The 14,439-nt window shown below is 41.2% G+C and overlaps 1 protein-coding gene across 2 annotated transcripts in view; it reads right to left on the bottom strand.

Moving 5' to 3' along the window:
• The window catches only part of vgll4b (vestigial-like family member 4b), a 43,349-nt gene that overhangs the window by 11,521 nt on the left and 17,389 nt on the right, over positions 1–14,439 (bottom strand). Inside the window, exons 1-2 of one of the 2 annotated variants that reach the window (XM_075461375.1) lie at positions 7,229–7,650; positions 2,131–2,356 (exon numbers count right to left, since the gene is read on the bottom strand). In XM_075461375.1, coding sequence (XP_075317490.1) covers positions 2,131–2,356; positions 7,229–7,310 — 308 coding nt within the window. In that variant the 5' untranslated portion in view covers positions 7,311–7,650. Of the gene's footprint in view, positions 1–2,130; positions 2,357–7,228; positions 7,651–14,439 lie in introns of those variants that run through there. The other variant, XM_075461376.1, reaches the window with a different exon arrangement.

Here is a 14,439-nt window from a genome sequence, read left to right as displayed (position 1 = left end):
ATAATAATTTAATTCCAGTCTTGCAGAGAAATGAGGCCCCCCATTTACAAATTAAGTCACATCACTCAAACTACAGCTGACATCTTAAGTTGAATGAAACAGAAAGTTCATGCATTTGGATATAAGAAACATTTTATAAAAAGCGGACCCAAAATGTTTCAATGGGGCTGGGTTTTTTTTACGAGGATATTTTTAGCTTTATTTAAGATTGCCCATCATTCTCCACTTCGGCAGCGTCACTGCTGTCGCAGGACAGTTAAAACTGGGAAACATTTCAGGAGCCGACTCTTACAGCAGGTTACAACAAGTCGCTCAGCAGTTACCTTTACCGGGGCAAGAATGCCCTCAGAGAAAGCTCAAATTAAATGACTTAGAAAAAAAAAAGAAAAAAAGACACATCTAGGGTGACTGAGGGAACTAGGTCTCCAGGATAAAACTATGTCTTTGTGAACTAGAAATCCCTAAATTTGCCTCCAAGTTGCACCAAGTCAACTGGTAATTTTCTTTGGTTGGGTGGAAATTAACCCACAGCGCCAAGAGTCAAATGACTTCAAGGTTAGAGTTGAAATGAAGATTAAATAAAGGGATTAATAGGAAATAATCATGCCACAGTGAGCAGCTCGAAAAGCCTGAGACATCAGTTTTATTTTCAACAAACCTTTTTCTGATTAAACCAAATGGTTTCAAGTAGAAGGAGCTGCAGGACAAAATGAAAGCCGATACAACAATAAGTTCTTTTGTACTTTGGCACACCGACTTGAAAAAATTAAATGAAATTCAACTCGTGATACACAAGTGGGAGCATTTGGTTATGAATGCATGCAAGAGTCGACCACAAAGTCCATCTATAATTACTCACACAGTGAAAACGGGTTCAGACAACAGAATAATACACCGAGGGGAAGATAGATTCACTGGCTAGTTTCACTGTGGAGTGTCGTGTTAATTCTCCCATCGCTGACACATCCATAACAGAAAACAAAATGACTCTGCACAAATGTCAAGACACACAAGCTAATCCTTTGTTATATGAGCCCTGATGGTCACAAGACGAAGGAACGACCCCCTTCCCGTCACGCCACTGGAACACCTCGATTCAAAAGTCCCACATTTCTTCCTGTAACCCAAAGCACTGCTGCTGCATCACACAAGCGAATAAACATATACAGCTCATTTTTGCATTTTGAGCAGCAAACTAAAAAGGAACATAATTTCCTGAGAAGTGAATCATACAGTACGAGTTATCTGACTTTAAATCCATTGTTGCTCATATAAATACAAGCTGACTACAGTTGCAAGTTTTCCTGCAAAATCAAGAATCTAAAGATGGAAAGAAGTGTTTGACACCAATAAGCCTGGGCATATTTATTTCAACATGCACAAACGTGCTTTGTACCAGTATGCATGAATGATTCTCACACACACACACGCAGTACATTTGTACATGTTTAGCTCAATAAAAACACTTCTTAATTAAGCTTTCTGTTCATTCACTTTCATTTGATGGGTCCCATTACTTGAAGTGTGTTCTTCTGGATGTACCGGTTAAAAGTGGAGTGCATAAGAAGCTACACAGCTCTACCTAACACCTCCTTGCCTATCTGCAATAAATATCCGTGGCTGGCATCCCGTGACTGACTGACTCCGCTGATTCTTGCCCCTGCAGTCCTTCACCACCAACCAGCGCTCCAGATTCTCTGGAATCTCCTGGAAGCGGGAATGTGGGAACGTTTTGAGTCATTTTTCTCTTCCTGAGTTCCCGTTTCCAAGCCTCCAGAGATCTGCAGCTATATGAGGTGTGTAATGCTGTGGAGCCAGCCAAACCTGGCATAGCACCCCGCGGTCCAAACCGGGACTTCTGAGAAAAATCTCCCAGTGCAGCTCGCACATAGCCAACAGAAACATTTGCTTGCACAGGCGAAAAAAACGAAAAAGAGACAGAGACAGAGAGTTTTGTAAATACGGACAGTAGAAGTAGCTTTTAGGTAGTAAGACCGTTATAGATACAGAGTGTGTGAGACAGAGAAAAAGAGCTTCACTGGTAAAAACTTTAGTTGCAGCTTGTCACAAGTATACCACGGAGCAAAAGCCTAAAAACCAACTGGGTCTTAAGTCGCTATGTGTACTCACAGCTGTGCAGCAAACAGTCGACTCATCTTTGCCACATGCTCGTTGTCGTCCATGTCGCTGTCTCCCTGGTCCCCGCTCAGCTTCCTCTTGGTGGGGCTGATTGGAGGGGGTCCCGTCCTGTGGCTGGAGATGGAAGAAGATGAGGAGGAAGATGACGAAGAAGAGGAGGAAGATGATGATAGAGACAGGGACTGGAGTCTGGGGTCTCCCCTCAAAGCTGCTTCACCTGAAAAGGGGAGACAGCAGAGAAATGGACCGTCGTTAGAGATACTGAGTCGCTATTCCAGAGCACGGAACATTAAAAAGTCTGTGTGAGTCAGAGATCAGGTGAGTTCTACCTTCAACTGTAATTTTGGCAATTTCATGCGGAGTTGCTGACAACTCACAAAGTGACAGCTCCAACATTACCATGAAGTAAATGTAAATTATCGTAATTGATCAAAATTACAGTATTTTCAAGTAGTAGTTACCAGTTATATTGCCTCTTTAAACAAGGTGACCACAAAAAACTACTTCATGACTGTTTTTTTGTCCAGGCTGTGTTTCAGCTCAAACTTTGGATTTTGTTGACTTATGCAGTTTGCTGAGCGAGGCATAAACCTCTGGCATTAGCAGAGGAGTATCTGGTCAGGAATGTTTTGAGAGAAATAGCTGTGGACGGATTCTGCATTCGTGTATGTGTAGTGTGAACTATTTCTCTCTCTGCAGTCTTATCCTGGTACAGAGGGCCTACAGAGTTGTCAGTGAGTGGGAGTACAAGCAAAAGAGAATCAGGAAAACTACCACTGGCTCAGTCTCGGAACGGGGACTTTCCACTGCTTCCATGGCCTCATGTCTGTATCCGTCTGACTTTTCCCAAATGAAACTTAAAGCTTGAACTAGATTTCCCTCGCAATCTAGTTTTCTCCACAGGTACTTGTATACTACAACACAAATTGGTTACTAACACTATACTATCCCAAGATTGTGCTTTAAAATATATAAACACACAAAAAACAGTGTAATAAAATGTATTATCCCTCCACAACTCAATGATTTATATTTAGTTTGTGCGTGGCCTCAGAAATACAGCAGCAGCTCCTCCTCCTCCTCTCTGGCATGTTCCTGCTTGCCCTGCTGTGACCATGGTAACAAGGGTGACATCATTGTTTTTGGCAGGGCAGAGGGATGGCAATAAAGGAGGAAGACTGTGACACCACACTGTCCGACCAGGATCGAGGACACACAAAAGCTTATCAGAGAGTGAGGTGCTCAACAGAGAGGAAACCTGTAAGTGTTTCCCCTGCAAACCAGAAGGACGTTTGACCGAAAAGTCAAACACCGTTGACGTAACGCCTACTTAACACTGAACACTCCAAACTGAACCTGAGAACCACAATGCTCATTCACCAATGAAGTGCGCTGATCTAAATGCAATGAAGGCCTGTAATACATTCTACACGCAAGAGATTGTGAAGTTCACTTTTTGTTGACAGCAGAAAGAAAAAGATGATGCAACCTGACACGTTTCAAATGAAATACGCCTGTAATGCAGGTTCAAGAATAGCCGCTGAGCTGATTTCGTCATTAGATTTACGAAATAAACTGACAGCTGGGTGAATGATGGTGCTTCTTAGGTGGTAAAGATATGACGGACGTTAACATGTGCACAGTAGCAGGCAAAACAAAACGCAGAAAGAGGCAAAGGGACACGATGACACAAGCTACAAAGGAACAAAACAATTGTGCAATTTTATTCAATTTACTTTCAAATCAAAGGACAGATGAGGACAAGGAAAGAAAGGGTAGCCAAACATATCCGATTTAAAAAAAACTGGCTCTACTACACAATAAAGTAGCAGCACCTTATACTCTACACATAAGACATAATGACTTCTGCAGTTTCTCCAAATATTTTTTCAGAATCCTCTAATATAATTTGTTTTTCTTTCAACAAAATGCAGACAATCAGTGGAAAGAGGGCAATATGAAATCAAAACTCCACTCTGCCCCCCCCGCTCTCTCAGTTCATTTGGCCGACATGATCAAAGCTTATTTCTTTTGATAGAACTTCAAACAGCTCTAAATCAGGATGAGATTGGATTACAAACTGAGGTGAAACCCTCTCTCTTTCCATTTCCGTGTCTTTTTCTCGCTTTCCCCTTTCCCCCCCTTCGGATATTTTAAAAGATGAGTCCTAGAGGGTCTTCTCTCTTTGTAAAACAGCAAAGTGCTTATTTTTGGCTGATTTTTTCATTAACTCCAACTGTCCTCTGGGTTGCCTTTATCATCTCATCTTTTTCCCTTTCTTAAACTTCAGAACATTCAAAAGGACAAAGATAGAAGTTCTTCCACAGAAGTTCATGCGTGCATGGGCTGAACTTTTAAACTCCAAATTAGACTGGTTTGATCTCTGACGGGGCGAAAAAAGAGCAAGACAGACAGGCAAAAAAGGAGAGAAGTTGACAAAAGTACATGGCTTTGAGGTGGGTTTCAAACCGGCTTGTTTTTTCCTGCTCAGCAGCAAAAAGAGAAGGTCAGCATTCCCCTGCACCCATCGCTGCCAGGCTTACAACCAATGGCAGCTTTACAGAGACAACAAATGTGATCAGGTGAACAATGAAAGAAAGAAGGACAAAGTGATGAAAGATTAGTAGGAAATCGTGGAGTTCATTCTCTGCCATTCAGTCTGATCGGTGAAAACTTCCCACTACTGACCAAATATCCTCCCCTGAAAAGAAATACGACCAGTGCAACACTCAGAAATGATGTTAAGTTAAATGAGATTGAAGCCTCAAGTTGGCAACCATTTAGCAAAGGAAACTGAGCATAATTTGATCAGAATGTGACGTGTAGATACACTAACCCCCAAGAGACCTCACAAGAAAAGATACAAGGTTCACTGCCCACTGCTTCACCTCGGCAGGACGACATTCTGCCAATCCAACCTTCCTTTTGGTTTTTACTACCTCGCAGTGCGATATATAACTGTTGTACTGCCTGCAAGTGACTCAAAACTGTCATCAAGGATCAGCTTCGGAAAAATGGATCACTCAACGTCAAATTGAAAGTCTGACCCATAGTGTAAATATCTAAACTTCTTAATTATTACACGAGTGTGTTTATTTAACTTATAACATGATGCATTTAAAAGGCAAACATTTTTCAACATATCAAGGAACCTAGCCTCTCTCAGAGGGTACACGTGTGAGAGCCCAGAGTCACGCTTGCACTTGCCTTCCAGTGTCAACAGTGACAACATTGCGATGGCTTCAGAACCGACCTGAAGCACTGAGGACAGTGTACCAGTATGAGCACGCATGTGTGTTTGCCAGGAAATGTATGTGAGTAGGTGCGCTCAAGCCTATAATAACAAGTCAGGACACCCACTGTATCGCAAAGCTCTTCCAATCCTTTCTTGGCTCAACATGTTTGAACTCGAGGGGCTTTTCTTTCCTTCTTTTTGCTGCTAAGCTCTTTCGCCCCGTTCTTTTTATCTTTGTTTACTTATCATAAGGCACACTATGGAGTCACATGACAAATAAATAAATGGAACTACCTGTGCTTCCAGAGACAGATAAGAACAATTTGATTCAATTTCATCTCGTCAAAAGTGACACCCAGCAGATCCTGGTGTATAAAAATATCACTCCTCACTCGTGTCATTTTCTTCAGAGACAGACAGCAAGAAACCTGAGGAAGATGGAGCTTCATGGTGACACACACGACCCCCAATTCGACTGGCATCAACCTCAGGTAAATGGCAGATCATGTGTCGCATTGCAAAAATCTCACCTGCAGTTTGCTTTGGGAACAGAGAAAACAACTCCTTTCTCATTTGCAAAACTGTGTTAAAAAAAAAAACACTTCTATTTTTCTTCTTTCTGTATTCATTATGTGCCTCTGCAAAATGGTTTCCAGTCATACAGCTTTAATAGTGATACAAGTTGATAAAAGTTAAATAAAAGAGCTGCAAACTGTAACACAGCAACAATAAGGAAAACATACAGCAAACAGCAAAAGCCTGAGCAGTCTGAATCTGCACCACTGCCACTTTATTCAGATTATCTTTTTTGATAATCAGAACAAGAGTAGTTGTCGGAAACCACCTTGGCCAACATGTATGGTCACAGTTCCTCTGTTGCAATAGGTAACCATTAGTTGATGTTCATGCCAAAATCTGAAAAATGTAACAATGCTTCAAGGAAGTGCTTTTTAATAGCTGGATGTGATCTTGCATGCTGCAGTAGAGGCCAGGGACAAGGCAGGGGAAGAGCTTGCTGAAACATAGCCCCCAGACAGGATAGATGTGACAACGCCTGACATGTGAACACTACCAGCAGAGCAGAGGAAGGGAGCAACACTTGTACAGTCAGTAACTTTGCGAAAAATAATGGAAGACTCCTGCTTTGATTGCTGCTAATGCCACTTCATTTGGAGACTCCTCCACCAACAGATAAAGAAAAGAAGAAGAAAACATTTTCAGCAGCTTGTAGAAGAAATAGAACATGCCAACAAACACAAGAACAGCCAAAAAGCACATCTCAAATTTAATTAGTGAGAAAATGGAACCGCAAAGACAAACAACTCAAGACGAGATTTACACAGAGCAGAGAGCCAGAATAGCCGTGAAACTACTAGTATTACACAGAGCTATACAGTCAGGAGACATTTTAATTCAATTTACAGCTTACACGCTCTTATTTCAGCCTTTGATCTCTGAACTTTCCCTAAAAGCAGCAGCCAATAACACAAACTAGATAAGGCAGATTAATAAAAGATTTTTCCGGCTTTCAGAAAAACGGGCTAACAGACGTAAGATAACGCTACCGCTAGCTCCGTTGCTACGTGACACACGACGGCCGAGGACAAAAAAAAAAAAAAAACAATTTATGTCGACACTCATACATCGTGTTAAAATTCGAACAGCGGACGTATACATAAGAAAAGGAAACTTTATTTGACTATGCTTGTGAAAAGTAACAGCCATTTAGCGAAAGAGTGTTAACTTGAGAGAAAACTTCGACCAACTCGTTAACGTGAATTATTGGCGTAACGGCCATTCGGGAAGTTTAAAAAACAACCGTAATAACGCCCACAAACAGCCAGCACCGTTTACCTTCATAGCAGAGAATGCCGATGTTGTTGTTCATTTTGTCCAGGTACTGATAGTTCAACAGGTCCATCTTCGTAAGTAGCATTTATCGAGCTTTCATTTAAAAAACAAAAAAAGACCAGCTTTTTCTTTTTTTCTCCTCTCAATCGAAGGTCAAAAAGCCAGAGGCCCAGCCTCCAACTTTGGTTTTCTAGAAACCCCGTTAAAAGAATAACCGCCGCGGAAAAGTGGTTTCGTAGTTGTTTGAAGACTTCGCGATACTTTTTCAAATATGAGTAAATGCAGAGAGGAAATAAAGAGAGTAACAAAAAAACAAAACAAAAGAGTAGCAACAGTTCTCCTCACAGCCAGCTGTAAGTCGACTGCACTGACACGCAGGCTATGCTTGGTATGACTCCAACAATGCTGCACCAGTGGTTTCCACTGTTTCTGAGAGGAGCGCACTGGGCATGCTCGCTAAATCCCTGGAGCGCCTCAAATAACAGAGATGTTTAACGCACAAGATCAGCCTCCCCTAAAAGTTGTAGCACCACAATATTAATTCTGGTGATACAATGCCTCTCGCATCCCCGCACTGCAGTGTTTTTGCCAGAGGTTGTGAAACATGCCAAAGATTGTACAGGTACAACTGACACGCACAAATGCGCCCCCCCAACAATGGTAAAGTGATAACAGAGAAAACGAAAAATGCCATAAACACAATTTAAGGTCGCTGTAACCTTATCACAGTTTGTCTGAGTGCCCGAAGTGTTACCGTGACAACATTAAAGAGAAAACATAAAAGCTATAAAGGGAGAATGTAAGTCATAATAAACTTATATATGTGGGAATACTGCGGTAACATCAAATAGACATGACAGAAGGGGATATAAACTGTGGAGAGAAAGAAACGGGTGGGGGGGGTTTACTTTGTCAACTTTAAATATTGCTAACAATATAATTTGAGCGACTTAAATTGTACTTTTTTTGCCTCCCTCAAAGGTACACAAAAATAGGGAAGCATTGGGAAAATATAAATAGAATATATTCAGTTGGTTATATGTTGTGAGCACCGCGTGAAATGCTTGGAGACTGGCAGCGACTGTTGCGTAAATGGAGGGAAGAAAACTTCACTGTGTTGGTTTTAAAATGAGCCATCAGTGACCGAGTGGCTTCCCTTTACTTTCAGATTGGCCCTCTCCTGCCTCCTGGCGCCTGAAATGGGATTTACCGGGGTTTCTGTCGTTCAGAAAGGGGGCAAATGTGAATAAAAACCTGTTCATGAATTTTGCAAATACAAGTGTCAAAACATATTTTGTGTGGAAGAGTGGAAAGCAACCTCACTTTGGGTAACTGGAGACACAACGAGCTGAGTGTGGAGCTGGTTTCGATGTTTTACACACAGATGTGCATTTGCCACACATGTGTTTTCATGTGACACAAATATGGGAAATAAGAGCCCAAGCAAAACAACACTCGTTGCATGTGAGACTTCACCGTTAGTTTATAAGATCTAGCCACAGTGTCAAAATAATGTACAGAATTTTCGGATTATAATGAAATATGAAGATCTTGCCTACCTAGTGTTTTGCCTTTGCTGTGATATCCTGCCATGTTAAGACAGCTATAAGAAAAAATAAATGAATAAATGAAAGCAACATGTTGGGTGAAAACAAAGAGAGAATACAGTGGACAGAAACAGAGACGGTCATCTATGAGCTTATCTCGGGGTCCTTGAAGGTGAAAAACACAACATCCAAATGTATCATATCACAGTTACTGAAACACAGAATAAATACCTGGTTCACTGACCTCAATCTCACTAAAAAGGGGTCTCCCAACCTCAAACACCGGTGAAACCAAAAACGCTTCCCCTCCTGTCTCACAACACTCTGTCTTACATCCATGTTAACACAATCATGCACAAATTCCACCCTGTTTCACAAACACTCCTTTCACTCCCCCCGATGCACACAAAGGCCTCTTCCCTCCTCCCCATTGGCCTCCCCCTCAAATAGAGGCAAGCTCAGGTCCTTGTTTAATTGGATGACCGTTGCTTCTATATCCACACACAAAAAGAACTGAGTTCAATCAGAGTCCATTCACTTTGACTGCTACTATGACAGCTGGTGCCGCAGGTTAGCAGGGCACCTGAAAAAAGGTATGGGGCCTGGAGCTGAACTTTTGTTGTCTGCTACCAAGATTGTACTCTATTGTGCACTCATGTGTGACTACAAACTGGAAGTTACAGATTGTTCGGTGTCACAACTTTCCAGTAAATACTGCGCTACTTTAAATAAAGGGGGGAGATAGGCAGCACAGGCACACTGCATCTTTGCAAACACTCTCAGACAATAATGGATAAGTGCAGTTGGTGCATATTTAGGCTAATTTAGAACTTCATTATTCTTTTATTATAGTCTGAATTTCAAGGCAAATATCAACAAGTTATTTAAGTACTTCAGAGTATACCAAAGTTGCGGACTTTTGAAGGAGTTGAAGATCCTATCAGATCCTTTCGGACTACTGAGAGAACCATCCAAAGGCACCAGCTGACCAGAGAGGGTCCAATCTCAGATCATTCTTGCTGTCAATTAAAATTTTCTTTAGAGTTTGGAAAACTAAATGAAAAGAAAATGAAAGACCAACCTATTCTCTCAACATGAACCATATCAATAATTGAAAACAGTAAAACTTTGTCCTTGACAACATGCTAATGAGGATGCTCAATGAAGCTTTTCACAGCAAAAAAAACTCATCACTAAAACATAACATTGAGTGTTTTGTCTGCTCATTTGTACAAACTGAGCCTTGAATTTATGTCCCACAGTGTCTTTCTTACCCTTGTAAAGCCTTTTAAGTTTCTAATCTAGTGAATCAGACGAGACAGCAAGGATGACTACAGCTTTCTGCTCGGTTAAAGCAATACAATGTAACTTCTCAAAAAGCCCATTATGGAGCTCCCCCTACAGGCTTGGAGGTAATGTACGGTTACACTGTTGTAAATACAACACCCTTTCGCTTTCACGTTTCACGTTTGTTGACGAACCGGCGAGGAGTCAGAAGGTGCAAGCTATGTTGACCGAGAAGGTAAGAGTAATCAATTGTACCTGGGAGCGTGAGAGGGGTCTATTTGTTTTTGCGGTAGGTGTGCCAGAAAGCAAGTCGAAGTACTTTCGCTCAGCTCCCGGGCCGGTCCAGCAAAGTTACATAGCGCAGTTTTTCCAACTCACACCCCCGAAGGGCATAGGAGACAGGCCAATTGTAATATTAAAACTCATTCTAGCCGCACAATTTTTTTCAAGCTGTTATTTTAAGGTAGAAATGTTACATAGTATTGCTTTAAACATGCCACATCGTACCGTATGCCATTTTAACATCGATCCTCAATTTAAATGACACTTCTACAATACATTTGTATTTAACATGCACATCTGTCATGCAGTTATTTCAAAAGCCTGACAGAGAATTTGCTTATAAAGCAAACAAACTCTGTAACACAGTCTCTTTGTTCTTGGCCTGCCATGTTGTAAGATGAATAAGTATACCGAGGAGATTAATAGTTACACAAGCAGTTGGTAAAATTCCACCCCTTTCTTCAGAAGAATGAGGTGTTACACACAGCTTGTCCTACTGTGGAAATAACCCTTTCTCTCCTCACTGTTTCCACAGGTTGCTGTCCTGAGTCTGAGTCAGAGGTGTTCAGAGCTCACTGCGAGGTTAAAGGCTTGTAAGCTGAATCAGGCCTCTTCCAAATGATTTGCCGCAGTCTTTAACCAAAAGATTTGAACCATTTTTAATGGCATACACAGCCATTCCTTCTCGCTTCTATGTCTTATACTTCCTGCCTGACTATTTATTTACATAATCTATCAGGATGCGGTGCTACCTCATCATCTAGTACCTCTGAACAGGTCTGGGCCTCTCAAGGGAATGGGTGTGTCTGGATCATAACACTGCAAAGGCCAGGTGGTGATTCATCCTGATGCTTTACGAACACACTCCAATGCTGTGACACAAACAAACGGGCAGAAAGAGCACAGGATGCAGAGCAAAGGAATGAGCTCGACTGATTTCATTTTTACTTTGCTTTCTTGATTTAAGCTCTTTACTTATCTCATAAAGTTGTCCTTAAAACTTCCAGGAGTACCTTAGGCTCTATTTGTCTGAATTTAGCTGCAATACATATTCAATAATTATAAAAGTTTTAAAAACCAGATCAAATATGGCCCAGATGGCCGAGCTGGAAGAACTCTCCCTCTGGCAGAGATCAAAGGTCATATCCTTGATTGCTTTACAACACCTCTGTTGAAATACCACCGCGCCAGCTTTTGTTTACATGGTGACATAATGGATCGAAGATGTTTATCCTCTCTGACATTTGTTGTCTCAGCTTTTGGCATCAGGATGGCTACTTAAGTCCATCTTCTCCATGAAGTCTGAAGCTGTAAACGCTCTGATTACAGTGTACAATCTACAGACACCTGAAAAACCTGCATGTCAGCCTACAGTGGCGTACAATACGCTGGCGTACCACTGCTTTGAAGCAGAAACTCAGATTAAGCACTTAAATATCACTGCTTGTTAGAAGACAGCAGGAAACAAACACCAGCACAGTTTTTTTGGGAGAGTGTGAACAAACAGATCCTTGACACACACTCACAGATAAGGAAGTATTGCGTAGCTGCACCGAAACAATGACAACAACAGGTGACTGTGTGGAAGCAGAGCGATTCTGCCACTTCCCACCTTTGTGTTCTCCATGTGTGTTTGTCATTTACCATTAAGGCTGTGTTTATTACTCAACTGGCTTGTGAAGGGAGTGTTTAACTTCAACCATGATGTCACTGGACTTTTTGAAAGCAAGGCACAGAATGTTTGCCTGTTTACATACAAGAGTGATAAATTCAGTTTGAAACTCTCTAGTGAATATGACACATATTTAGTACCTAATGGCAGACAAAAAAAGGAGGCTCGGTACAACGTTTGTACAACCTTTGTTGTGCTTTGCTCCATCACCAAACATTAGATATACTGTTGCTTCTTAACCTGTAAAAACAGGATATAATCACATGTTTACAAAGATTGTTTTTTTTTTTTTTAAATGTAAAAAAAATTAAATTTTGCATCCCTTAGTGCAAAGAAAGAAATATTTGGAGAGTACAGCTGCACCAACCGGTTGATCAAAATCAATTCTGTTAAAAGTTGGCAATTCATTTCATCAATTATTAGCTGGGCCAAAGTTATGACGCATGGAACATGCAGTGGCAGCAATTCTAGTGATAGTGACAATAAACCAGCCAGTGGATCGATGTAACTGGGTCTCAGTTAAAGACAATTTAAAGCTAATGCTGGATAAAGCTACATGTTATTACGCTGATCCTTCACAAAACAGACAAAGCTATGTCTCAGGCTACATTAATATATATGAAGAAAAAAAAGCTGGTTTTAAATTAACCTGTAATTGTGGTTCATTTAGCACATATTAATTAGCTGATTTTAACACTGGTCTAAGAGTGCTGAACCATAAATCGAGTCAAATTCATCACAAAATGAATCCTTCATTTCTTAAGCAGTATTTGATCAAATACGCTGTATATTACAGGCATTTCCCTTCAGTTCTTAGTGCATAGCTGTGTTCTTCCAGTCCATTTATTTATCTCTGTTGTTTACACGCTGGTCCTGTCTTTACTTGCCTTTTACATCAGAAGTTATTGACTAAAACAACAAGGTACTTTTCTGACTGCATTGTGCAAAGTTTGGTGGAGGGGGGGTTATGGTGTGGGGTTGCTTTCCAGGAGTTTGGCTTGGCCCCCTTAGTTCCAGTGAAAGGAACTCTGAATGCTTCAGCATACCAATTTTGGACAATTTCATGGTCCCAACTTTGCGGAAACAGTTTGGAGATGGTCCCTTCCTGTTCCAACATGACTGCGCACCAGTGCACAAAGCAAGGTCCATAAAGACATGGATGAGCGAGTTTGGTGTGGAAGAACTTGACTGTCCTGCACAGAGTCCTGACCTCAACCCCATAGAACACCTTTGGGATGAATTAGAGCGGAGACTGCGAGCCAGGCCTTCCCGTCCAACATCAGTGTCTGACCTCACAAATGCGCTTCTGGAAGAATGGTCAAAAATTCCCATAAACACACTCCTAAACCTTGTGGAAAGCTTGCCCAGAAGAGTTGAAGCTGTCAACAACTGCCAACAACTGTCAACCACCATGGTGCTATCTCAGTTGTGATACATGATCTATACACAATCAGGATAATCCAGTTACGTCCAGTGCAAAGTGTTCTCTCACACATGAGACATCCAAGTCATCCGTGACCTATTCCTCCTTAACAGCCATCTGCCCTGCTTTACTTTTACCATCTGAGCAAATGATCTCACTCTTCACTTAGACTAACCTGCTGTCTCTCTGTCTGTCTCTCTTCTCCCCCTCTTGCCTGCAGATCTTTCTCAACACACTAAGTGGATGGCAATGTTGAAATTCAACATGTTGAATCTGAAAAAAAAAAATCATAATTCTAATTACTGATGAGCCCAACGGTGCTCACCAAAAATACAGGAGACCCAGATGTTGTACAATGTTCCACATGTTCCCAACGACCAATTGTTGGCTTGGTGTATATAAGGGCTTGAACACAACTCAAATATAATCTCCAAATCTTCCCTAAATAACAGGTTGACACTAATAAGGAAAAAGAGGAAATAATCATTTGGTGAAAATCATAATTTGTGAAATTGGCTTTGAACAGTCTTTGGGCTCTTTCAAATCAAAATTAGAAACTACATGTCCAACTTTGTTATCAAGATGTCGAGGTTAGTCGGTTTTGTTTCTAATTAAAGAATGATCCGGCATTTCAAATGCATCAGGCCAAACAGATCCTATTTCTGGTAATGGAAAATCATCCCTCCTCCCATCAGACAGTCAGACCTATGACGACATTCTTGCCGTGCTAACAATTAGCTGGTAGCAAACTGAGCCCAGTCGGCTTATCATTTATTGAAGAAGTCAGTTCTTACAAGAGACAGGGAGCTCTGTGGCACCCCCAGTCGTGTTCTGAATCTGTGCCTGCACACAGACATAATACAATATTCAACATTATCAATGGATGCAGAGACTACAAATATTCACATACAGATATAGAATACATATTCACAGACTATCACTACTCCCGTATCTTCGTTGAATTTTTTGAAATCCTTAATATCTAGATAATCATAAATGTTTC

This window comes from Odontesthes bonariensis, chromosome 3 (assembly GCF_027942865.1).
Source record: "Odontesthes bonariensis isolate fOdoBon6 chromosome 3, fOdoBon6.hap1, whole genome shotgun sequence".
Classification (NCBI taxonomy): domain Eukaryota; kingdom Metazoa; phylum Chordata; class Actinopteri; order Atheriniformes; family Atherinopsidae; genus Odontesthes; species Odontesthes bonariensis.
The sequence above is the reverse complement of the archived record's forward strand: the minus strand, read 5'-3'. Positions and strand labels throughout refer to the sequence as shown.